The sequence below is a fragment of the Musa acuminata genome, chromosome BXJ3-6 (genome assembly GCF_036884655.1).
Source record: "Musa acuminata AAA Group cultivar baxijiao chromosome BXJ3-6, Cavendish_Baxijiao_AAA, whole genome shotgun sequence".
Taxonomy (NCBI): domain Eukaryota; kingdom Viridiplantae; phylum Streptophyta; class Magnoliopsida; order Zingiberales; family Musaceae; genus Musa; species Musa acuminata.
This window is the reverse complement of record NC_088354.1, coordinates 5,284,302-5,307,751: the sequence shown is the minus strand read 5'-3', so window position 1 is coordinate 5,307,751 and position 23,450 is coordinate 5,284,302. Positions and strand designations below refer to the sequence as shown.

Sequence of the window (23,450 nt, the reverse complement as noted above, 5' to 3'; positions counted from 1 at the left end):
GGGGTAAAGTTTATAATTTATCTTTTTACAAGCCAAATTCAGTAGGAATTTGTACTTTTGAGCTTTTAGCTTCCCAACTTAGACATCTTACAAATCAATGAGAAGATGCTTCTTTGAACAACTTAGCGTAAAAGGATCTCACCATAAGAAGAGGTAATTTCAAAGACGATTAATCCAATAGTCACGATACGTAAGATTATTGTGACTTAAATGAATACTTATAAAGCATGACTATTTTAAAAATATTTTTAATATTAGAGTGAGTCATCGTCGAACCATAGGGCCCAATTGAGTATCTTATCGTGGGTTAGCTCACCTTAGGAGAGGGATAGCATATTGGTCGAAATAACTTATGCCTAAGGTTTTATCTTGAAAAAATAAATATTTTAATCCTAACATCCCGTTGAAGGTAATAATGATCAACTTAAGCAGTTTATCCAACATAATTTATTACAATGTGCTCTAAAAGACTATGTTATAAAGTTTTCGACCATCGACAAACTAAAAAATGGCTCTAAGGGATTTCCATAATACTATCTTACTTCAATTTCATATGCGTATTAGTTTCACTTGTCTCGCTCTTAATCCCAATCATATGACTCAAGAACTTAATTGATTTTAAATTTGGAAGTTAAAAAATACGATACTTATTATACTAGGTTGTCCCTTATTTAGAAGGATCAGAGAAGAGGTTTGATCGAAATAATTAAGCAGATAAGGATGGTGTTAGAAAAATATAGTATGTACTTTCTTACATGATATGATATATTTTTAAAGATAATTTTTACCCAATAATTTTTTTTAAAAAAATTCTTAATCGATTAAGGTAAGATTACTTAACAGCTTTGAACTACCCACCCAATTGCTGATAAAATAAAAAGAAATAGCTGAGACATATTGTAAGGCCATGGCAAGATCATTATATGGAGGCCAAGTTTTCATGCAGAGTCTCCACAATCTGATCTCAATCAAGGATGATGCTGGCCACCATAAATTTGTGCACCAACAATTTCTGCTGGGAGCCATTAAACCATTCCAACTCTGCTGAGCTGACACATAATCTTGATTGCTAGCACTGACTACAGTAGTAGAAGTCACTCCCTCGTCACCGAATGGATCACCCACCTCTTCTCACTTCTCACTTCTCCCCTCCCCCATGATGAACTTGGAGTTCCCATGTCACTGACTTGATTCCCAGATAGAGTGTGCTCATTCATTATTTATTATCTCTCTTCTGGTTGCATACACTTACCTGTAATTTTCTTGCTTGCAGTGTTGGCGTGTGATCAGAGTTTTCCGGTGTCGGAGAGTAACCAGATACATGAGAGAGAAGAATGAGAGCTGGCATATTAATAGTCTCTCCCTCTGCTGTCCCATCTTTAATTCTCAAAGCTGTATCATTCCATAAGACAACCAAATTAATATTAGCTAAACATATCAGCACAAAAGGAGAAGGTCACACCATTAAAAAAAAAAGGGGAATAATTTACATGTATATTTTTGCCAAACTACATCTCTATAGTTCTTCATATGAGGGAGGTATGAAAAGGTAGAAAAATAAAATTTAATTGGTTGTTATCTACACATAAAATATGTCTTGCATATATAAATATGTGGGTTGAGGAGGAAGTAATACACCGTCAAAATCCGACATTTTCTAAGCCCCGGCATATTAGATCGCGTCGGTTACTGTTGGCCTCGAAGACACCGTGAGAGGAAGGAGAGGCAGAGCCGAAAGCTTGTGTGTGAGTCTTCATTAAGGGGGGAGGGAGGGGTCGAATCCGCCCGGATTGCTGCCGGTGTCTTTGGTGCGCGCACCGCCAGTTTCCTCATTTGCCTCTCGCCCGATCCCTTCACCCGGACAAGCACCATAAAGTGTGTGTTTGTGTGAGAGAGAGAGCAGCCGAAGCAGAGAGGAAAGGCGCCACCTTTAAGGACGAAGCATCGGGAGAACAGAGAGAGAGAGAGAGAGAGAGAGAGAGAGAGAGAGAAGAGGGCGTGAACAGGGGAACAGAGCGAAGCAGAGAAGAAAGACGCCGACTTGCATGAACTGGCTGCTTCTTTAGCGGATGGTAGTAGTTTAGAGCAAGTAGAAGTTGGAAGTTGGGCTCGATGGATTCCGGCGACGAACAGGACGTCCCCGATGCCAAGGGGAGGAAGAAGCGGTACCACCGGCACACCCCGAGGCAGATTCAAGAGCTTGAATCGTATGTTCTCTCTCTCTCACTCTCTCTCTCTCTCTCTCTCGTATATCTGTACTGGTCGTTGTGTTGTTTTCTTCCCTGCTTTGAGGCTCATCATGGCGGCTTGTATCTGACGGGTTTGTCTGAGCTTGTTGTTTAGGATGTTCAAGGTTTGTCCGCACCCGGACGAGAAGCAGAGGATGCAGCTGAGCCGGGATCTGGCGCTGGAGCCGCGACAGATCAAGTTCTGGTTCCAGAATCGGAGGACGCAGATGAAGGCAAGCACTGCTCCTCCCTTGCTCTCTTTCCTCTTTTCTCTAGTGTTGTTGGTGGAAGGATTGGTCTTGTTTTGCGCGTGGGTCCGAAGAGGAGCCACCTCTGCCTCGTCTGATCGACCCTGCTGCTCTTCCCAGGCGCAACACGATAGGGCGGACAACTGCGTGCTGCGTGCCGAGAACGACAAGATCCGGGCCGAGAACATCGCCATGATGGAGGCTCTCAAGAGCGTCATCTGCCCCTCCTGTGGCGGCCCTCCCACCCATGAGGACTCCTACTTCGACGATCAGAAGCTGCGGATGGAGAACGCAAGGTTGAAGGAAGAGGTACGCTCAATCTATCTTTCCTTTTAGTTACCTCCACCCTGCTATTTGGCTTGTATGCACTTGAGATATCTCTTCAGAAGAACAATGGTTCCACTGTTTGATACTAGAACAAAGGTAGATCCATCTCCAGCCAGGAGAAAGCAAAGCCATCAGCCTACTTGGTCATCTGTTCTCATCTTAGTGCTTGGTTGATATTGATAAGAAAACTCAAACCAGTGTGCTTTTGTCATGATGGATGAAGCCTCGATTGACACCATCTGCTTGGTTGTTTAGTTGGTCATCCCATTTCATATGCATTTTTTTTTTGGCTACTTCAGCATGGAGGAAACAGAACATTGTTTTGTATTGATCGATTGAAGTTTGCACTTGATTTAAAAAGGCAGTCTGCATCAATCGGATTCGATGATAGATTACATAAACATGCCTGCACATGATTGTTTAATACAAGACTATGATGCTTCTTCCGAATTCTTCATGTTAATGCCCGCCTTGCAGCTTGATCATGTCTCGAGTCTTGCATCAAAATACCTTGGAAGGCCTGTCACCCAGCTTCCCCCAGTGCAGCCAGTCTCTGTTTCATCATTGGACTTATCAGTTGGGGTTTACAGTGGTCCAGAGGTGAACCCTACCCTCGATCTTGATCTCCTGCGCCGGAATTGTTCTTCTGCTTTCCCGTACCCATACACCCCAGCCGTTTCCGAGCTTGAGAAACCTCTCATGGTGGAGATGGCCACTGGTGCAGTGGAGGAAGTTCTCAGGCTTGTGCAGACCGACCAACCCCTGTGGGTGAAGTCCGGAAGTGATGGCAGGGACAGACTTCAGCTTGAAATCTACGACAGGATGTTCCAGAGGTCAGGCCAGCATCTCAGGTTCCCACACACTCGAACTGAGACGTCGAGGGACTCGGCTCCTGTCGCCATGAATGCTACGACATTGATCGACATGTTCATGGATGCGAGCAAGTGGGCGGAGCTTTTTTCCAGCATTGTTGCCAAGGCGAGGACCATCGAGGTCCTCGCAGCCGGGACGGCCAGCAGCAGAAGCGGCTCTTTGGTGTTGGTAACGACAGCTCTCGATCCCTTTTTTGGTTTAATCCACTCACAGTACCCCTTCGATGATTCTAATACACGCAAATGCATGTGCATGCAGATGTACGAGGAGCTGCAAGTTCTCTCACCTCTTGTTCCTACGCGCGAGTTCTGCTTTCTGCGGTATTGCCAGCAGATCGAATCGGGTATGTGGGTTGTGGCCGATGTCTCGGTGGACTATCCAAGAGACAACCAGCTCGGCCTTTCTCCCCGATCAAGGAGGCTTCCTTCAGGCTGCTTGATCGAAGAAACGCCCGATGGCTATTCCAAGGTGATTGATATATGGATTTTGTGCTTCTGCTCCTTTATCTACCTTTTGGCAGAATCACATCGATGATTTTGATTGTAGATTACTTGGGTCGAACACATGGAAATCGATGCAAATGATCAACCCCACGTCCTGTTCAAGGATCTAATCAACAGCGGGACGGCATTTGGAGCACAGCGCTGGATCACCACCCTCCGTAGAATGTGCGAGAGGTTTGCCTGCTCAAACGTCGCTGGTCTCCCGGGCAGAGACCTCGGAGGTAAGGCTTGGTTTTGCTTCAAGGTTTTACACCTAGTAGTTGAGTTGCTGATCGTTCGACGACTATGATTCGTATTGCGGAATGCAGTGGTTTCTTCCCCCGATGGTAAGAGGAGCATGATGAAGCTTGCTCAGAGGATGGTGAACAACTTCTGTGCCAACGTTGGTGCATCGAGCGATCAGAAATGGACGAACCTGTCGGGGTCGAACGACGTCGGCGTCAGGGTTGTGCTTCAGAAAACCTCAGATGCTGGCCCGCCCAGCGGCGTCGTCCTCTGTGCCGCAACCTCAATATGGCTGCCCGTGTCAGCTGAGCGGGTCTTCAGCTTGTTCAAGGACGAGCGAACTCGCACTCAGGTGCCCATGCAGCTTCTTGAGATGTCTACTTCGATCTCGATTGCTCTCTTTCTTACTTTGGGTATGTTATTGTTGTCATTAATCAGTGGCACATTCTATCAAATGGCAACACGCTACAAGAGGTGGCTCACATCACGAATGGATCTCATCCGGGGAATTGCATCTCTCTTCTTCGTGTATGCTTTCTTTCTCTCGTGCATTCATCTTCCTCGCCTTGGAACTCTCGTAAATAGGGTTTACTTGTGAATGAACAGGGGCTCAGTTCTTCCCAGAACACCATGTTGTTACTCCAGGAGTGCTGTACCGACGCGTCAGGGTCGGTGGTGGTCTACTCCCCCATCGACCTACCGGCCATCAACATCGTCATGAGCGGCGAGGATCCATCCTACGTTCCGCTGTTGCCGTCGGGCTTCGCCATACTACCGGACGGGCGATCTGCCGGGGGACAAGGAGCATCGTCCAGCTCGACTCCGATGGTCGGCTCATCTGGCTCGCTGGTGACTGTCGCGTACCAAATACACTTGAGCAGCTTGCCGTCCGCCAAACTCAACATGGAATCAGTAATGACCGTGAATCACTTGATCGGCACCACAGTTCAGCAAATAAAGGTTGCATTGAACTGTGCGGATGCCTGATGCTCTCCCGAGCTACGTCTCCCCTCTTCTCTCTCCCATCAGCTCTTTCTTTACTGCTACAGATCTGATGGAGTCTCTTGAGGCCTTGGATGTGGCATTCAAGAGGGGATTAAAGTGGGTCTTCTTGTGTTGGTTAGTTGGCCTTGAATGCTTCCCTCCATTGAGGGGGCTTCAATTGCAACTTTAAGATGCTGCTGCTGCTGCTGCCAGGCGCAGGACAATCTGATTCTCTTACAGGAACCCGTCAGGCTTTACATTTACAAGAACTTGATGAAGGAAGTCAAGAACGCACCATTGCCTGCTTCTCCTCTTCTGCTGCTGTCATAAATCCTACTTGTCCTACAGGTTTCTTTCTTTAGGCCTGCTTCCCTCTCTCCTTTCCCTCGCTTCAATCCCATTCTTTCCTTTCTTCATGCAGCAAGTGGTAATGGTTCGGGCATTGACTTCTGTCCATGAACATTTACTGATGAGCATTTACTTTGAAGATGGTATCGATGGTGTTGTTGTTGTTGTTGTTGTTACGGTATTCCATGCATTCGTCTTCACTCTGGAAACAGTAGTGAGCAGCAGTGAGTTGGATGCTGCAACTATATTCTATCAGGCTATCGATCTGTAACTTCATATCATAGAGTGGTCCCTTCGCACCACTCTTCTTTGATCTTTGCATTAGTTCTTGCTAACAATTCTACATCCCTATTAAGTTCATTGGGTGAGCAATTGTTGCTGGCTTTTAATTGTTCTCCTGGTCTCCATTGGTGCTTCAATCGAGAGCCAGCTATTGCTTTCATAATCTGCTAAGCTCGATTTCTAAGTGAACTACGACATGCAAGCTGTTGATTAGATCATTACATGCAATTTATATAATAGAGAGTGATCGATCAGTCTGTCAGTGACAACAACAAAATTGCGACTCTATCTTTGCTTAATCTCGGAGTACCTTTTTATTTCTACTTTAATGTAGCATTAATCAGTACAGATAATAAAGGTGATTGATTCCTTAAAACCAAGGTTGCTGCTAGAACAATCACATGTATAGAAAAACAGCTACCACTCTCCAATGCCGCCAATATCCTCCAGTTGATGAAAGATAGATAAAAAGAATTCAAAAAATTACATATTTTAGAGAGGCCATGAGAGCTCAAATTTGGCTTCTGCCTGATGACTGCCCCTGTGGAAGTATATGTTGATGAACTGTAGAGAGAACAGAGAATTTGAATGATCATGTGTGCATGAAGGGAGCTCCATGGTGCATCTCAGTAAAGACAAGTCAATTATAGTTCAGCAGAGGTCTACAGAGCATGTCATTTTAGTTCCTTTAACTCCACATTCTAATTAGTAGACTCTACAAGGGACAAATCATTTGAACTGCTCTCAAATCACCAATCTTATTGTGAGAAATAGATGTAGGAACTGATGTAAGTGAACATTAATGGACTGGTAGCCAGCACGATATAAATAACACAACCTGAGGTTAAGTGTGAGGTGACCCAGGTCCCGAACCTGCGACCGATGCGAACAAAGATACTGCATCCTCCTTGGAAACAGCAACAGATGACAGTCTTCTTGCCTCCTTGAAGTAGCTGTTGTATCGGGCTGAGTGTGAGCGTGGTGTGAGCAGCTCAGGAGTTGCACCACCAGCAGAAATCCGTCGGATTGGAGTCATGAAGCCATTGCCATATCCATTTGTGAGATACATGTTTGTCTTCCTGTCAAAACTATTGCTTGGTTTTAGAGTAGATTTGGATCCATAGGCTGCTTCCTTTTCGGTGAGAAGAAGATTTCGCAACTTTTTGTGTTCCTACAATCGTGAAGAAGATGATCTTCAAGAACTAATTCAAAATGCAGGTGCTAATGATAAGAAATCAAAGTCTACCCTGTATCTTCTTTTTTCCTCTTCCTTTTGTTGCCTATTAATTTTATATTCCTCTAGAATGGATACCAAGTGCACCTGGAACAAACAATAGGAAAGCGTGCTCAGAACTTGAGGAGAACAATTCATATTAGACACTCCATACTTTCATAAAAGAATAGAAGAGACATGTCTTACCCCATCATATAGGAAAGGCACATTTCTCTCATCTTCCCAAATAAAGATCTTGCTCATCAGATTGTCAACGATAGCTGGAAACAAGATTTTATGCAGTTAATAATGGTCAATGCACAACATCTGTATGGGTCATCCAATAAGTAGCTGGAATGAAAAAAAATAATAATAAGTACCTGGAATTTTGCCGACGATCACCCGTGCCTTCTCTGCACGTTTAAGATTCAAGTGGCCGCCTCTTCCGGCGCTGTACCTGTTCCAATCCTGCACCCAGCAGAGGAAACAAGAATGATCACATTATATTAATATACTTGTAACTTCATGATTGATAAAAGTAATCATGATTTTCTTGTATTGTTGCAGACACTATAAAATGGTAGGAATGCAGAATTGCCAACCTTGTTGTAATCTTCAAGCCAATTCTCTTCCTCACACGCAAAGAGCCATTTGTTTACTCTATCTATGATTTCTTTCCTGGTCATAGATTGTTTTTTAGCTTCTTCAATTTGTGTCTCAATATTAGTCAGAAGCTCCGAAGGATCAACGAGACCTGAACACAAATTATCATCAAGGTCTAGGAGTTAAGAGGAGCAGATGCCTGTAAGAATGCTGAGTTTGGCTCAAAAAATGTGAAGTAGCAAGTGCATACAAGAATCTAGCAATGCACAGGTCTTCTCTGGTGCTGTGCTCGAATCTGGTTCAATGTGTGCATATCTGCATATCTCTTCTAGTTCTAACCTTTTCCTCAGAACAAGTTCTTTCATTCTACTGACTTTGAGTTGTTTAAGCCTCTTGACCTCAGCTTCTGTCTGTCAAAAATAAAGACGATGATGAGATTAACTAGTTGTCAAGATATCGATAACAGAAAACACTATTCAAGTGTCCAACCTGCTTGATTATTTCAAGTGAGAGCACACCAGGACACATTACATCATTTTCAGGGGATCGAAACTTGATCGTCACCTTTTCGAAAGGCCTCCTCTCTTCTTCAGATGAATCCATCAGATTCCACAGTTCTAAAAGTGATGCGGTTGCGTCTTGCAACTGCAGCCCATAATGGATAGCAGACTTACGACAACGATTATCTAAAAATAAGTTTGCAAGATATTACTCACCCTCTGCACTCGTATCTTCTTTTCTGTTCTTAGTTTTAGGATGGCTTGAGATAGGCCTTCCAGTGTGGTATCACTAATATTAGTGGACTTTTCTCCACATGTCTCATGCAGACTGGGATGCACTTCACACACTATTTTCCTGAAATCCACTCCAAGCGCACCACATAGAGAATGCACCTCATTTACATGTTCCAAGATGTTATGAAGACGATCGGACTGGAAGCGGCAGATTTGTGATCAGTATCAAACTAGTGCAATCAAAATGACAATGGTACAAATAAAATTATGTGCAACATAGCAGAGCATATATGTACTGATGACAAGATACTTATGTGCCTAGTAATATTGCTTGCTGTAACGAGTCTCATATTTTGCGTAGAAATTTTAGGAATAGTAATCTTATAGTTCAATTATATTACTATACAAATAGCTCCATAGAATTATAATATTTAGCTGTACATCAAAAGTAGAGTTAAAATCATGATTTTGAATATCCATTAATAGAAGTAAGATGACATGTATGATAATGATCACAGAGGAAAAATAGCAACAAAAGTGAGAAACTGAAATACGGGACTCCTTTATTAAGTAATGCCATGATAAGATAAAAAATGATAAGACATCTCAAGGCGGCAACTCACATAGACTACTAACAGGTCCACTAAAGAACTCCTCTCAGACGCTCATTTGCATTTTCCTCCGAATACCAACAGGACACACTAACTTGAACATGCTCAAGTTTTGCTTCTAAGTATATCCATTTATTATTAATGAGGATTTTGCAAATATCATGTCTGGATAAGAACATAAAGAAAAAAACTCTATCAGAAATAAGAGGTGGCCAATGAACTTTGTTGTTCTTAAATATATATATTTATGGTTTACGAAAGAAAATTGCCAAAAAATTATTTTGAGGATGTTTGAAATTTAATTTAAAGGCAAATGTGTCAACCAAACTATCTACCACAGAAGTGTAAATGATAAATGATCTCTCAGGATTTACATAGCAAATGAAATTTCAAGCTATGCCTCCGTGGGTGCATTTGCGTCTATTTTCATGGTGTTTCTATGCTACATCTATGACATCCCAATTTAATCCATATTGGATGTAGGAGTATTAATCTGGGGTTAAACATTTTGGATTAGTGGTCTAAGTTTATCAAGTTAATTGGTCAACTGTCCAATCGGATTGGGTTGTGGCAAAATCACCTCCTTACAAAAAATATAAGACTAGAAAAAAATGCCGTGCTTGCTATTTCTTTCTGACATCACCTCCACACCGCATGTACAGGACTAGAAAGAAATGCATTGCCAACCATGGTCCTCTAATTCGAAGTCTTAGCTTGAAAGATGAACCACAGAAATAGGATGTCACTGAGAGTATAAATTCATTTAAAATATTTTCAGCATAAGCAAATAACTACCTTCTCCTTCTGGAGACTTCGTAGCTTTGTTTGATATTCAGTAAGTTTCCTTATAGATAAATCATGTTCTTCAATCGTGACAGCATCTCTAAATCCCGTAATCTCTACGTTGAGCTTTTCAATCTGGGACCATATATCAGAAAACTGCTTGACACGATCTTCTTTCTTTTTTTGGAGATTTTCCAAAATCGGATTAACTGAAGCAAGTTTTCCCTTCAGTGATGTAGCCTTCTCCACCTACATACAGAAAATATGGAAGTAGCCAATAGCTGTGAAGCATGTAGTTCATGCATCACCATACCAAAAAGCCAATTCAGGGCAGCAATCCATCAACCGATGTTAGCTAATTGATCAGGCAAAATAATTGTTTTTGATCTAAAGGACCACAAAATCATCGATTTTTCTGGAAAATATTTGTTGCTATATGAAGAAGTTTGGGAAGAAAACAAGTAAAGAATTAAATAAACTTCCAAGCGTTGCTGAGACCATCAACAGGAATATCTTATAACGCAGATCTTAAAATTAAGCATGCATTACCTAAATATCTTTCTTGAAAAATATAAATTCGCATACCAGCATTCCTACTAGCCTTATCTTTCTCTACCTTCCTATTACACATATTGCTTTTGGTCGTCAATGGTGAATTAATGTCTCAAGACATGCATCAGAATCATCTCTGATTCAGTAATGACATAGTCGGAAGGCACATTCTTTAAGTATATAACATACGCGACAGATGTATCCAATAATGGAAGGAAAATCAAATAAGTAACCACTGTCAGCACAGTTTAAATAAATATGGACAAATATTATTTTTATATGTGGTTACTAATGCTCAATTATTACTTAATTATTATTGATACATGCGGTTTATCAGCCTCATGCAAAATCCTTACAAATTCCATGTTACTTACAAACCACTTTGTGATATCTATGCCATGTCTAAGCAAAGCTGATCTGATATCCTCACTGATTTCTCCTTGGGGAAGACTGGACAAAAACATGAGGTTGCCGGATAAAATCTGCTGAAAAATTCCCAATCAAATCAACTCCCTCTAAAGCTCTTTCTTGAAAGCTACCCTGTGACATCTAAACCATGTGAACGCCAAGATGAATTATTACCACATAAGTTTCTCATTAGGCCAAATTATAACTAGAAATTTAGTTCAGCTGGTAATAAAAAAATGGTATCAAGAAGTCAGCAAGAAAGCTTATCATATTCCATTATCTATGGATATCAGAAAAGGGAGTAAACAAGCAAACATAATCATTTGATATAGCGGAGTAGGAAAACAAGCAACAAAAAATGTTAGTACCTCCAGCTGGAGCTGCTGTTCACCAAGTAAGGCCATAAGAGAGGCAACCTCTGCTTCTTTGGAGACCAAAGATTGATGAAGGCGAGCCCTTGCGCTTCTGGCTTCATCAACCTTCCTACGGTACACTTGCATGCACTCCTTTTCCAACTCCACCAGCATATGGTCTTTCTCCTTTTCACTCTCTCCGATCTCAGTCCATATTTGCTGCTCTCGCAAGTCCACAGTACAAAGTATCATTGCTTCTCAGTATCCAGAAAAGAAGCTAACGTTTTAATGCACAGTGAACATTCACTGACTTGTGTGCGTATATATATATGTATATGTATATATATATATGTATATGTATATATATATATATATATATATATATATATATATATATATATATAATCCATCTAAAATGGTGGTTTTCATATTTATCCCTCTAAATTTAATTTTATTTGCAAGGAAAGAAAAACAGTATTTCCAAACTCAACATGTGCAAAGTACATGTACTATATCCACAATGAAAACTCTTAGTCCTTCAATTGCATACTGAACATAAATGCAAACTAACAAAGTTGGCTAGCAACTACAAACCATAAAACCCAATCTCCTCAAAATAGAAAAAGAAGCAAGAAACATAGGACAAGAACAAAGCAAGGGATCTGCAGAGTGGAAAATGCCCAAAATGTTAACATTAAATCCAAGAAGTAGAAGTGAAAAACCCATTTTACATGGTCGTTGGTGATCAAATCAAGCAAGAAAAAAGAGAACAAACATAAGCATGCATAAAGAGAGAGAGAAAGAGAGAAAGAGATTTGCACCTCAAGCTCTTGAAGCAAAGCACTAGTTCCTAACGCCACTTGCATTCCCAACCTTGCCATTTCCGCCTGCCGCCACCTTCTTTATCCACTGCCAACTTCCCTCCTCTTTCTCGGTATAAAAGATGAGCACAAGCTGCTTCTTAGGTGCAAGAGGACATGGTCTTCGCCATTTTACCTCCCTGTGTTGGGACGGGACTAGGATTTTTGGAGGAGTAGAGTTCAAGAGATTGAGAAGAGAGGTATGAGTAGAAGATGATGTAGTGCTACAGAGTAGAAGAAAAAAAGAGAACTTTTTGGGCTTTGTGAATTAGAGATACTACAAAAGCATGCGAGACTTGAGAGATATTTAAGCAAAGCAGAGAGGTCAAGTCATTTTCTTCTTTGGAAAACAATATCAGATATGAGAAATTCTAGAAAATAAAAGTGAAAAATAATAAAGATGTAAATCATATGTAATGCAGATACAGACAGAGCAAGGAGAGATGAGATGAGTGGTCAGTGTTAAATTTAATGTTGTACTTGTCATTTATTTGGGTAATGCTTTCTGGTGTTTAATTCAAGAACGCTGAGACTGGTGAATGATGGTGAAGTAAATTGTGCAGCTACAGACAAAACGAGAAGCAGACACTTTTCATCATATTCATTTCGTGAGGTGATGCTTTTTTGGTGCTCAATGCAAGAACTGATGTGTGTGAGGAAGGTAAATGAATTATAAGCAGGAGAATATTATGCAGTGCAACTACAGACAAAACAAGGAGAAAGGGGGGGGGCCATTCTTGGATCCTACCGAAGTGGTACTTTTCATCTTATATATTGTTGGTGGAAGGCAGAGGATCTGATGAATGATGTGGGCTTCCCTCCTGCAGGAGTTGGGAAGAGTCTGTCTGGCAGAAGCTGCCACAAAGACACAGTGATGTCTTCCTGTCAGATTTGCACATGAGAATCTTTCTGCCATCAGTTATTTGATGGGTGATTATTACACAACCAAATGCTACCATGGAAAGATGCTATGAACCCAGTAGTCAATCTGGTTGCTGGGTTCATATTTAGTGGACTCTTGGCTCTAGGTTGATATATAGCATCTGCATCTGCATCTTCATCTTGAAGTCAAACACTTGAGCTGCAGTGGAGGGAAGGAAACAATTGATAGTGCACCAACTTCTCATGAACCTTCTGTCCACTGGACAAATATAAGTTCCTCCACCAAAAATTGACACATTTACCAATTAATTAACTTCATTGTCTTACGTTTAACATCAATGTCAAATTGGGACCATTGTCTAAACCCATCACAGTGCAACCATGAAGATACTGATATTGTGTGAGTTACTCTCCAGTGCAACAGACGTGAACAGCTACTTCCCAACAAAAAACAAAGAGTCAAAGAAAAAGTCAATAGTACTTTTATTAGAATAAGATTTGGTCTTGAATCCCATACATGAACTAATCTTTATGGCACCAACTGGAGGTCCACAAGCATCTCAAAACACCAGCAACCTTGATGGACAAAGACTACTTGGGTGCATGATTTACTGTACAAAAGAGAGCATTCATGTAGATGGTAGGTTCTTGTTTGCCATCCACAACTTCAATATCCAGTCCATAAGCTTACATACATACACAAGGAAAGATGAGGAATGGAGATTTGACTTGCCATCAGCTTCTGAATCCATCCAGGACAGTATAGGGAAGCTGGAAAGCAGTCTGACAGAAGGAACAATTGACCATCCAACAACCCTGTCAAGTAATTAATATCCAACCTTCTTCAATTTTCCAACATATATGTAGTCTTTTTTCTTTGTCATCATGGAATTCAAATGAATGCCCGACTGTATGTTCAGGACAAGAACCTTCATTACACATTGCTAACTTTTACCACTGTGCTTCTTCTACATCTTTAAGACTGATAAGACTAATGTCAGGGTTCTCCCATTGGATAGACTTGTGCTTCCTTTAGCCTGGTTTAAATGCGCCTACCAAAATCTTTAACCGGATGTATCAAAGTTTTCTGTACAATCTTTTTTGGATTGATTTTTCTCAGGTTGATACACATTAACCATTGTCAGATACTTCAAGATGTCTACCCAGTTTTTTCTTCCAAATAATTAGCTATTCAACAAGCAAACTAGTTAGCCTTTGTTGCATCATTCGAGTCTTAGAGACAGCTAAAAAGCTACTTTCCAGCTCCTGCCATGGGAAATGGGCTACAACTTACCTGTTAGCATAATTTGAGTCGATGACATTGAAACTTCAATCACAGTAGAGTCCAAATTACAAAAACTGTTTCTGCTTGCAAGAGTCCAGAAATTTGAAGTCATGTACATTGATCCTCCTCAGACCATCATACTTTATAGAGTCAAGCTGCATGGTTAATGATTCCATTATCTTATCCATTAAGACATATTTTCGGATCTTGATGTATATCATATGCATCAATTACACTTGCGGCAAAGGGGTGGTCAATGCTGCTACCAGCTGCTGCTTTGTGTAACCTCTGCAGAAGTGGTTGCCAACAAGGGGAGAAAATTCTACTACCACTGAATGACTCATCGAGGAACCTTTGTTTGTCCCTAAATCATAGGATTTTTTGGATCTCTTCTTACAGTTTGAGCATCCTTTCATAGCATACTTTGCTCTGCTCATTAACATTGGAAGCTGCCCTCACAGAAGCTGAACATAATTGTGGTGGACTCCATGTCTAACATAAGTTGTTTTCTTGCCCTCCCAAGCATCCACCCATGTAATAAAAGCCATGTCCTATAGATTGAGGTTGCTTGTTCTTAAAAGTCATAAATCCATGGAACCATTCAGCTTCCCTGGCAAAGACATTTAGGAAATCATCAAAATTAGCAAGAGAAACTCTGATGGGTAGTTAATAGACATCATTGGTTACAATGTTCCATCCTCATCCTTGTCAGGGCAGGCAGTGATTGACAGTGCCCTAACAATCATTAGTTGCCAAGCCCCATCCTGGGAATAGCCCCAAAAACCACAGAAAGATATGCCTCAAACATGAAATATTTTGAAGTTGAGTGTGCAAAGCCTCCATCCTTATGCTTGATAAGTACTTCAGTGATTGATAGTTCACAACCAATTTTTAGTTGTGAGGCCTCATTCTTGTCCCTGTCAAGCATGGCCTCCAAATACAACATATATGGCTTGTAGTGCTGAGTGGAAGACAGCATGAACAAACAATTATGACCTTGATATCTACTGTTCGATCGAATTCAATTTAGTGATTTGAGATGAGGATTTATGGCTTGGTTTTCTTTTCCTGATCATGTCAAGGACAGTCTGATAGGGGAATCCAGAGACAACCTTCGAGTTTGAAAGGATCGATCAAAACGTTGATGAATGATAAATCAGGCTTTGGTTAAAAAGGTCTCAAGCAGCTCTGGAACTGCCAACTTGAGCAACAACTTGTTATGATTATTGGTAGAAACTTGGTTCTTCGACTTGTCGAAAAGGATGATGATCTGAAGATGATTAACAGATGAATTATAACTTGTAGTTATAGCAATATATGATCGATCAATCGAGCAAAAAGGTTATGTTAGGTGCATCCCAACCACAAGGCTTAAGTCACAACAAATCTAAGGTCAAAATAACTAAGTTTTATCCTTTCAAAATAAGAAAGAAAAGGTCAAGAACAAGCATTTGGGTAGATGCTTTTTACTATATCAGTGGCAGTAACAGTTAGATTCTGAATCATCTGACATATGATAAAAATTTGATATCTCAGAAAAAAATCAGCACTTAGTTTTCATAGGTACTTAGCTCAAAAGAGATCAACAAATACAAGAAATCAAGGCCTTAGATGAAATTACAAGAGAATTTCTCCAATAAACATGTAATCCCAAACAGAAGCAACATTTATAAGATGCCACTCAGAGAACACAATCAATCTTTTGCTAAGGAAAACATAATTATGAAATTATTAGCTGACATCTGGTCCACAAAGAAAAGATGAACTGTGAATAAGTTACACTAAAATTTATGACTAATTGTATGAGAAAAACAAGAAAATAAATTGTTTGATTAAACTTGGGATTTAAAAACTAACCACTGGGATATAATTCCTTTTGAGCATCTTAGAGTATAATAGGATCTAAATGAGTTTTTCATATTAAACGAAAGTCAAATGTGACTTTAGAGTGATACAGACTTGTGGTTAAAGGATTTCACCAACACCATAGAAAATGAGATTTTAGAGTGACATAGACTTGTGGCCAAAAGATTTCACCAACATTCTAGAATTGATTATCATACAATATTTCATCTGGTTGTTAAACCAACTAAAGTGCAAGTGGGCATTTCCTTAGCTATTAATCATGGTTGGAGGCTTCATCAACTTAATGTGAATAATATCTCTTCATATAATACTCAACGAAAAGATATTTATGTAACAACCTCTAGATTTATTGATGTAACATGCTTATCTTACGTCTATCGACTACAAAGTAGTATATAGACTCAAGTAAACACTCGAAATATTGTATTATGAATATAAATAATAATTTTTCGTATCTTAGGATTTTATCAGCTCTAAATATGATATATCATTATTCATTTATTCTTGCGATGTCACACGATATTTTTTCTTATATATATTAATAATCTCATTATCATAAGCAATAATATATTCCTTACCGATCAATTCTTATATGCACTCTCACACAAGTTCACTGTAAAATATTTTTTATGACTTTCATTATTTCTTGTGTGTTGAGGTATTCAATGTTCAAAAGGAAATTTTCTTCATCGACATAAATACATTAGAGACTTATTGACCAAAAAGAGTACACATTTTCAAAATGCTAAAGGAGTATAAATTTTATTGTCTACTTTAATATCTTTTACTTGGATAAATCTTTTTATATATATGTCACTCAATATCGAAGTGTTATTTGAGCTTTAAAATATCAATCTCTTACACATTTAGATACTTCATTTTGTAAATAAACTTGTGAGGTTTATGCATAATCCTAGAGAAATACATTGAGCTACTACAAAACTATTACTATGATATTTGAAGAATACTTTGTATTATGGATTACATATTCATCATGACCGATCTCTAAATTTATATATCTTATCGGACGCAAATTGGGCTAGTAATCAAGATAATTTCACTTTTGTTTGAAATATATATATATATATATATATATATATATATATATATATATAATTAAAATCTTCATCAGTTATATATTGTGATAATATTGGTGTTACATATTTACATGTAAATCTAATTTTGTATTTCCAAACGAAGAAAATAGCTATTGATCATCATTTCGTCTACCAATGAAATATCAACTGAAGATATATGAATGTCTATTTCATTAATTGATTGATATTCTCATAAAATCTCTATCAAAACCTCATCTTCTCTTACTCATATTGCAAGGTATCAGAGTATATTAGGCAATCAAATCATATCTATCGAGATCATATAGATTATTAATATCAAATAATAAATACCAAATCATATCTAGATATATTTATTTATTGATATCATAGAAGATTTTAGCATATCCTTTATCTTATCATTAACATCTACATAAGTGTACGGTCATGTAATACAAATCAACCAATAATAATATTCATGTTTTCATAATTATCTTTTGTCGGAGACGGAGAAGAGGAGGCAGGAGAAGATGGGAAGAAAGAGGCAGTGGGAGGTGGGGGCCAAAAGAAGAGAAAGGGAGAAGATCGAAAGGAAGAGGAAGTGGGAGGTGGGAGGACGATGATGGATCCTCCTCTCCCCACACCCCCTCAGTCTCCCTCGCTCGCTGTGGTTCTTCTTCGGAGACAGCTCCTTTCTGGAGGTGCGCTCCATGCGCAGAGATCAGCAGGTCTCGCTTCCCGGTTTCCGCGGGGGCGTCGCAGTAGTAGTGGTGGTGGTCTCGTAATACCACTGCTCGCGAAGGATAGGATACACCAAATGGATTCTTAGTGTTCTTTTCTTGATCGCTCAATGCATTAATTATGAGGGTCTTAAGATTTAGATGTTACGAAGACTCATACAGCAGAGAGTCAATCAAGAGCTTACGTATACGGTCTTCCCAAGCACTGAAACGTTAAAACCACTTTCTACGACGACGAATCTGTGGGCGAACTTTTGTTCATCGGTATACCAAATCTAACGTTCTTTATTGGCGTAAAATCTCTTTGACTGCAGCCTGACGGCGCCGACAACACACCCCCCAGAAGAAGAAAGAAGAAAGCGAAGCCATACCTCAGGCTTCCATTGGTCCAATTACGTTCCAAAATAACGGAACCCACAGCGTTTACGAATCATAGCCTGCCAGCACACCTCATGTAGGAAGATTCCTGTCTTCATCGTTTCATTCGACACGACAGTACAGCGCTTGAAGTGCCCCTCTCTCTCTCTCTCTCTCGCTCTCTCTCTCTCTCTCTCTCTTGGCTTTGACGAATGGCTTCTCGCCTCCCCCTCCTCCCCAACCTTTCCCTTACCCCAACACACGGCCGCCGCTCAGGGGCTCTACCCCGGCCTCGCCCTATCTCTGCAGTATGCACCACCTTCGCTTCCTTCGGCGGCGGCGATCCGCGTGCGACCCGAAATCCTTCTCTTCCCCTATTTCCGTTCGTTTTCCTTGATTTATTCTTGAAAGTTGCTGCCTTTGTGAGGTTTCAGCGGCTGGGAATTGGGCCAGGATGGTACAGAGGGGAAGCTCGATGATTTCGAGAGGGTGCTTGGCGATGGGCGCCGGGATTGCTGATGGCAAGAACAAGACGCAGGACGCGAGGCCGATCGTTGTGATCGATAACTATGATAGCTTCACCTATAATCTATGCCAGGTAATTTCCTGTAACCAGAACGACAAGGGATGGATTGACCGATGCCGTGGATCTTGTGGTTCTCGATGTGCGTTTGATTCTGCTCGTCGGAATGTGATTGTTTGGTTGAATTGCTGCGATTCTGTTTGCTTGGCATCTTTAGAAGACGAGTTCTCGACTGTGATTATTATGGGTTGATCTACTTATGCATAATTAGACAGATTGATAGTTCCTTTAATGCAACAAAAAATAAATTCCCTAATTTATTGCCATTTGAAACTGAAGTATATTGGAGAGCTTGGAGTAGATTTTGAGGTTTACCGCAATGACGAAATCACTGTGGGAGAGGTCAAGGAGTAAGTTGATCTTGTCCTTTTCGTTTCACCTGTTCAAGCAATCCCTTAAACTATTTAACTGACCAAGCAGGCAATAATTTTGTTTTAGGAAATGTCCGCGAGGAATACTTATTTCCCCAGGGCCTGGTGAGCTCTCTGCAATGATCGTCTTACTTCAATTATGCCCCAAAATGTTGATCTTGAATTGTTGCTTCTAAAGGTACACCGCAAGATTCGGGTATATCCTTGCAAACTGTTCTGGAACTCGGTCCCTCTGTACCACTATTTGGAGTTTGTATGGGCTTGCAGTGCATAGGAGAGGCTTTTGGAGGTATGAATGTTGCAGGTGCATCAATGTAATGAGTTGTTACTTATATAGACACTTTAATAAGAGCATTGATCTTACAGGAAAGATTGTTCGTTCTCCTTCTGGTGTGGTGCACGGGAAAAGCTCACTTGTTTACTATGATGAAGAACTTGATGATACATTATTCTGCGGCTTGCCCAAGTAAGATCTGTATGCCTTTTGATGTATCCTTGTTCTCTGTTGCTAAATGATTTTTACTTGGTAGTTTCTGCATTGTTCATGTAACTTGATTAATTTTGTGCTAGACGATGTTGTGTGTTGCATTTCAAAATGTTAATAAAGGAAAGTAAGGTCTGACCCTGAAACCCAGAAAATGTGATAAGAAAACATAACCGTGTTTCAACGCAAAGAAAACTTCAACAAGACTTGTTCAACTCTTCCCTTATCTCCCAATGAACGAGATCAACATATTTTTTTTATCAGCATCTTCAATTTTATAAGCAAACATATTGTCATTTTCACTGTTCTTTTGCAGCCCATTCACTGCTGGTAGATATCATAGTCTTGTGATTGACAAAGATAGCTTTCCTAATAATGTTCTTGATATTACGGCATGGACTGAAGATGGACAAATTATGGCTGCTCGACACAAAAAGTATACACATATTCAGGTGTGTCAGCTAGTCTTTTATCTTTGTCATTACTGGGTTTCTTTCTTTTGATATTTAATGTGCTTGAATCTGTTGACAGCTGACTTGTGGAAACTTCTCATTGAAACAACAAAATAGACTATAAAGGTTTCAAGTTGCGAACTTTTTCTGTCAGATCATTGGATGGAAGAGGAGAGCTCGTCCATATTGACTATTCATCCAAAACAAATTATGTTCTATGTTCCAATAACAAATCTACTGTTCATGAAAAATGAAGTCAGCTTTCGTCACGACTAATTCTTCGTAGAAGGAATCAAATATATATACTGATCTTCATTATTTGCCTAAATGAATTTATGTCTGATAGTGAACACTATTTTTCTATTCACCAGGTCATCTCTCCCTGCTTAGAGCTTGTGACCTACCCATATACCATCCGAATATTTCCATTTTCTTTTCTTCTATTCACATTCTGAATCAGGCAGCGAAACTTGAACAGTCAATTCTAAACTGCCACTTTCAGTTCTCAAGGATGGTCACGGAGACCCTGGTTAACCATGTCAATAAAACACAGAGGAACAACATACTGGTGGTATGGTCAAAACTATCTCACATTTATTCTTTTCTGAGTAGTGAATTAGATTAGACCTCTAATAAGTGTCGGCAGATGATTCTTGTTGTCATGAGTTAGTCCACTCATAAAAAAAGGGAACATTGTCTATTTCATCTTTCCAATGTGATTCAGGGACAACTCGATACAGGCATATCAATGTATTTCCTCTTCGAGTTTGATTTTCTTAGAACTCTACTATGGAACTTCTCTATCCTTTTTGAATGCTTATTTGACAAGTTAGTTCAGATGTCCTTTAATTATTTGACAAGTAACAGAAACCGAAGTAAGCATTCTCTCATCACTCTATTTTCAGATGATTTATCTAATGTGTTATCACTGAGATAGCGAAGGAATTTTTTTCTGTAATCATGGCAACAATTCAATGGCAGACCACTGAGATTAACATTAGTAGAACCATCCTAACTGATCACACTTGTCTTTTACATGAATTTTTGCTCTTTTTTGCCGTCCACATATCCAGTAGCACAAGGTACCCAGTTCACATCTGTGCATGAATTTGAGCTTGTTCTCATGTGCATCAGGTTTGCATGTGGATTAAGAGCTATGCTGCATGGTGTATTGTATATCGCATATTCGTATAGCAGCTAAACTTGTTGTTCTTTGGTTCTGAGTCGCAGGGGGTGCAGTTCCATCCGGAGAGTATCATAACGACCGAAGGTAAAATAATGGTGCATAACTTTATCAAACTTACTGGGAAACTGGAAGCACAAAATTCCAAGTCATGAAAAATTAGGTCTCCAGATGCTGTTTGTTGATCAGGTGATGAAAGAAGTAAAACCTGTCGAACTCAGTAAAATAAATAATGTGTTTTTTGCTTTGTGGTCGACGAAGATTGTCATGATAATAGCTTGATCTCGAACCGTGGTCCTCCATCCGAGGACAGGATATCTCTGTTACAACTTTCAGGATTCCATTCGCATCGTCTTGGCTGTTTTCGGAATCATGTTATGGATGAAGGGAATGCTGTTAGTAAATCTGCAGGGTTATTACATTAAATAGACCAATCAAGGAACCTCTTCCGTCACATATTCAGTGAAGTAGGATTGTTGTCGGGAACAATTATCCTACTGCCGCCTGTTGTTTGGTTTCCTGCTGTGTTACCTGTGGCTGGACCAGAGATTTCATGGATGGTCGACGAGGGAGATCTCATAGGGGTCACACCCTAATCATGTGTGTCAATTGCAGTTACTGGCACAAACATAAGGGTTCCTCTCCTACCATCAATCATCACAGTTTTCTTTTCTCTTCTTTTGTTTGATGATATACATGCATGTGTAGACATGTGTTCTCAGTTACATCTGCTAAGATGAAGGCAAGGCAGGCAGCAACATATGTTCACCATGGTTTCAGAGAGACTGTGTGCCTGAGGTTGCCTATTGCTGCTGCTGATTGAGTACCTTTCACCATGACTTCTTTGGAGAACACACTCACTGTTTCTGCTCATCATTCTGCATGTCCATCACCATGTGTTGCCTGGCAGTAGCTTCTAAGTTAGTTATTATTTATTGGAGATATCTTGAAAAAATGCCTTCATCTCTCAACTATCATCATCACTCTCTTTGGCTTTTTTTTTTAATATTGTTATTTTGCTTTATTTTATCAGCTTTGTTCTTTTTTCTTCAGTCTCATCACTACTCTTTCACCATCATTTTTCTTTTTTTTTATGCATCACGTTCATATATTTTGTTAGGAAATTAGATACTTTCATTGCGGTAAACCTCAAAATCTACTCCAATATGCTTCAGCTTCAGATAGCCAAAAAAATAAAAGGGGGATTTCTTTTTGAAGGAACTACCGATATGTCTTAATAAAGGAGATCAACCCATAATAAGCTCCGTCATAGTTACAGGACACCACATCGGTCGATCCATCCCTCGTCTTTCTGGTTACAGGACATTACCTGGCATGGACTAGAGGTAAAGCTATCATAGTTATCGATCACAACGATCGGCCGCGCGTCCTGCGTCTTGTTCTGGCCATCGGCAACCCCGAAGCCCTCAGCCGACCATCCTCTCGAAATCATCGAGCTTCACCTCGGTACCATCCCGACCCCATTTCCGGCCGCTGAAATCTCACAAAGACAGCAAGCTGAAGAATAAATCACGGAAAGCGAACGGAGATAGGGCGAGAGAAGGGATTCGGGTGGCACGCGGATCGCCGCCGCCGAAGGAAGCGAACGTGGTGCAGGATGCCGAGATAGGGCGAGGCCGGGGAAGAGCCCCTGAGCCGCGGCGATGCGTTGGGGTAAGGGAGAGGTTGGGGAGGAAGAGGAGGCGAGAAGTCATTCATCGAAAGCCGAGAGAGAGAGAGAGATCTCGATCGATCGATCGATCCACACTCCAAGCGCTGCACTGTGGATTGACACGATGCAGACACACGAAAATTTTCCGCTTGACGGTGTGCTGGCAGTCAATGGTTCGACGACGACGTGGGGTCGGCTACTCTAGATTGTAACTTGACCAATGGAAGTCTTGGGTATGGATTTGCTTTTTCTCTAGGGTTGAGGGTTGAATTGTCAACGAGATTTAGGTCGACTAAAGAGCGTTGGATTTGGTCTCGACAAAGTTCTTCCATCACCTGATCAACAAACGCTGAGCAATAAAATAAATATAAGAACTTGAAACGTT

The 23,450-nt window shown here is 40.3% G+C and overlaps 3 protein-coding genes and 1 long non-coding RNA gene across 4 annotated transcripts; 2 read left to right on the top strand and 2 right to left on the bottom strand.

The window, feature by feature from the left end:
• Positions 1 to 1,720: 1,720 nt before the first annotated feature.
• Positions 1,721 to 5,850, top strand: LOC135640119 (homeobox-leucine zipper protein ROC8-like). Its single transcript, XM_065154258.1, has 9 exons — positions 1,721 to 2,207; positions 2,344 to 2,461; positions 2,597 to 2,785; positions 3,281 to 3,844; positions 3,935 to 4,144; positions 4,223 to 4,400; positions 4,488 to 4,756; positions 4,843 to 4,932; positions 5,011 to 5,850. The coding sequence occupies exons 1-9, from the start codon at positions 2,113 to 2,115 to the stop codon at positions 5,389 to 5,391; spliced, it is 2,094 nt and encodes a 697-aa protein (XP_065010330.1). The 5' UTR covers positions 1,721 to 2,112; the 3' UTR covers positions 5,392 to 5,850.
• A 788-nt stretch (positions 5,851 to 6,638) lies between these two features.
• On the bottom strand, positions 6,639 to 12,425 carry LOC135640108 (65-kDa microtubule-associated protein 7-like). Its single transcript, XM_065154245.1, has 11 exons — positions 12,097 to 12,425; positions 11,291 to 11,494; positions 9,975 to 10,211; positions 8,551 to 8,766; positions 8,324 to 8,479; positions 8,085 to 8,244; positions 7,834 to 7,985; positions 7,612 to 7,699; positions 7,439 to 7,512; positions 7,265 to 7,339; positions 6,639 to 7,189 (listed from the first exon to the last, which is right to left on the bottom strand). Exons 1-11 carry the CDS (start codon positions 12,154 to 12,156, stop codon positions 6,863 to 6,865), a joined length of 1,749 nt encoding a protein of 582 aa, XP_065010317.1. The 5' UTR covers positions 12,157 to 12,425; the 3' UTR covers positions 6,639 to 6,862.
• A 6,071-nt stretch (positions 12,426 to 18,496) lies between these two features.
• LOC135641767 (anthranilate synthase beta subunit 2, chloroplastic-like) lies at positions 18,497 to 21,847 on the top strand. Its single transcript, XM_065157469.1, has 8 exons — positions 18,497 to 18,668; positions 18,755 to 18,918; positions 19,183 to 19,253; positions 19,342 to 19,379; positions 19,453 to 19,563; positions 19,641 to 19,740; positions 20,075 to 20,210; positions 21,441 to 21,847. The coding sequence occupies exons 1-8, from the start codon at positions 18,533 to 18,535 to the stop codon at positions 21,546 to 21,548; spliced, it is 864 nt and encodes a 287-aa protein (XP_065013541.1). The 5' UTR covers positions 18,497 to 18,532; the 3' UTR covers positions 21,549 to 21,847.
• Positions 21,848 to 22,575: 728 nt separating this feature from the next.
• LOC108953218 (uncharacterized) lies at positions 22,576 to 23,378 on the bottom strand. Its single transcript, XR_001978815.2, has 2 exons — positions 22,973 to 23,378; positions 22,576 to 22,887 (listed from the first exon to the last, which is right to left on the bottom strand). It is a non-coding gene; the product is annotated as an uncharacterized LOC108953218 (long non-coding RNA).
• Between the last annotated feature and the right edge of the window lie 72 nt (positions 23,379 to 23,450).

What these genes read in the sequence shown, in the direction of transcription:
- LOC135641767 (XM_065157469.1), top strand. Translation starts at nt 18,533, where the DNA reads ATGGCTTCTCGCCTCCCCCTCCTCCCCAACCTTTCCCTTACCCCAACA. An exon ending in TTATTCTGCGGCTTGCCCAA is followed by an intron (nt 19,741 to 20,074) that starts GTAAGATCTGTA and finishes GTTCTTTTGCAG; the next exon opens with CCCATTCACTGCTGGTAGAT. An exon ending in AAAAGTATACACATATTCAG is followed by an intron (nt 20,211 to 21,440) that starts GTGTGTCAGCTA and finishes TCTGAGTCGCAG; the next exon opens with GGGGTGCAGTTCCATCCGGA.
- LOC135640119 (XM_065154258.1), top strand. Translation starts at nt 2,113, where the DNA reads ATGGATTCCGGCGACGAACAGGACGTCCCCGATGCCAAGGGGAGGAAG. An exon ending in CAGATTCAAGAGCTTGAATC is followed by an intron (nt 2,208 to 2,343) that starts GTATGTTCTCTC and finishes CTTGTTGTTTAG; the next exon opens with GATGTTCAAGGTTTGTCCGC. An exon ending in ACGCAAGGTTGAAGGAAGAG is followed by an intron (nt 2,786 to 3,280) that starts GTACGCTCAATC and finishes CCCGCCTTGCAG; the next exon opens with CTTGATCATGTCTCGAGTCT.
- LOC135640108 (XM_065154245.1), bottom strand. Translation starts at nt 12,156, where the DNA reads ATGGCAAGGTTGGGAATGCAAGTGGCGTTAGGAACTAGTGCTTTGCTT. An exon ending in CTTTGCTTCAAGAGCTTGAG is followed by an intron (nt 11,495 to 12,096) that starts GTGCAAATCTCT and finishes TTGCGAGAGCAG; the next exon opens with CAAATATGGACTGAGATCGG. An exon ending in GAAGTCTCCAGAAGGAGAAG is followed by an intron (nt 8,767 to 9,974) that starts GTAGTTATTTGC and finishes TGCCGCTTCCAG; the next exon opens with TCCGATCGTCTTCATAACAT.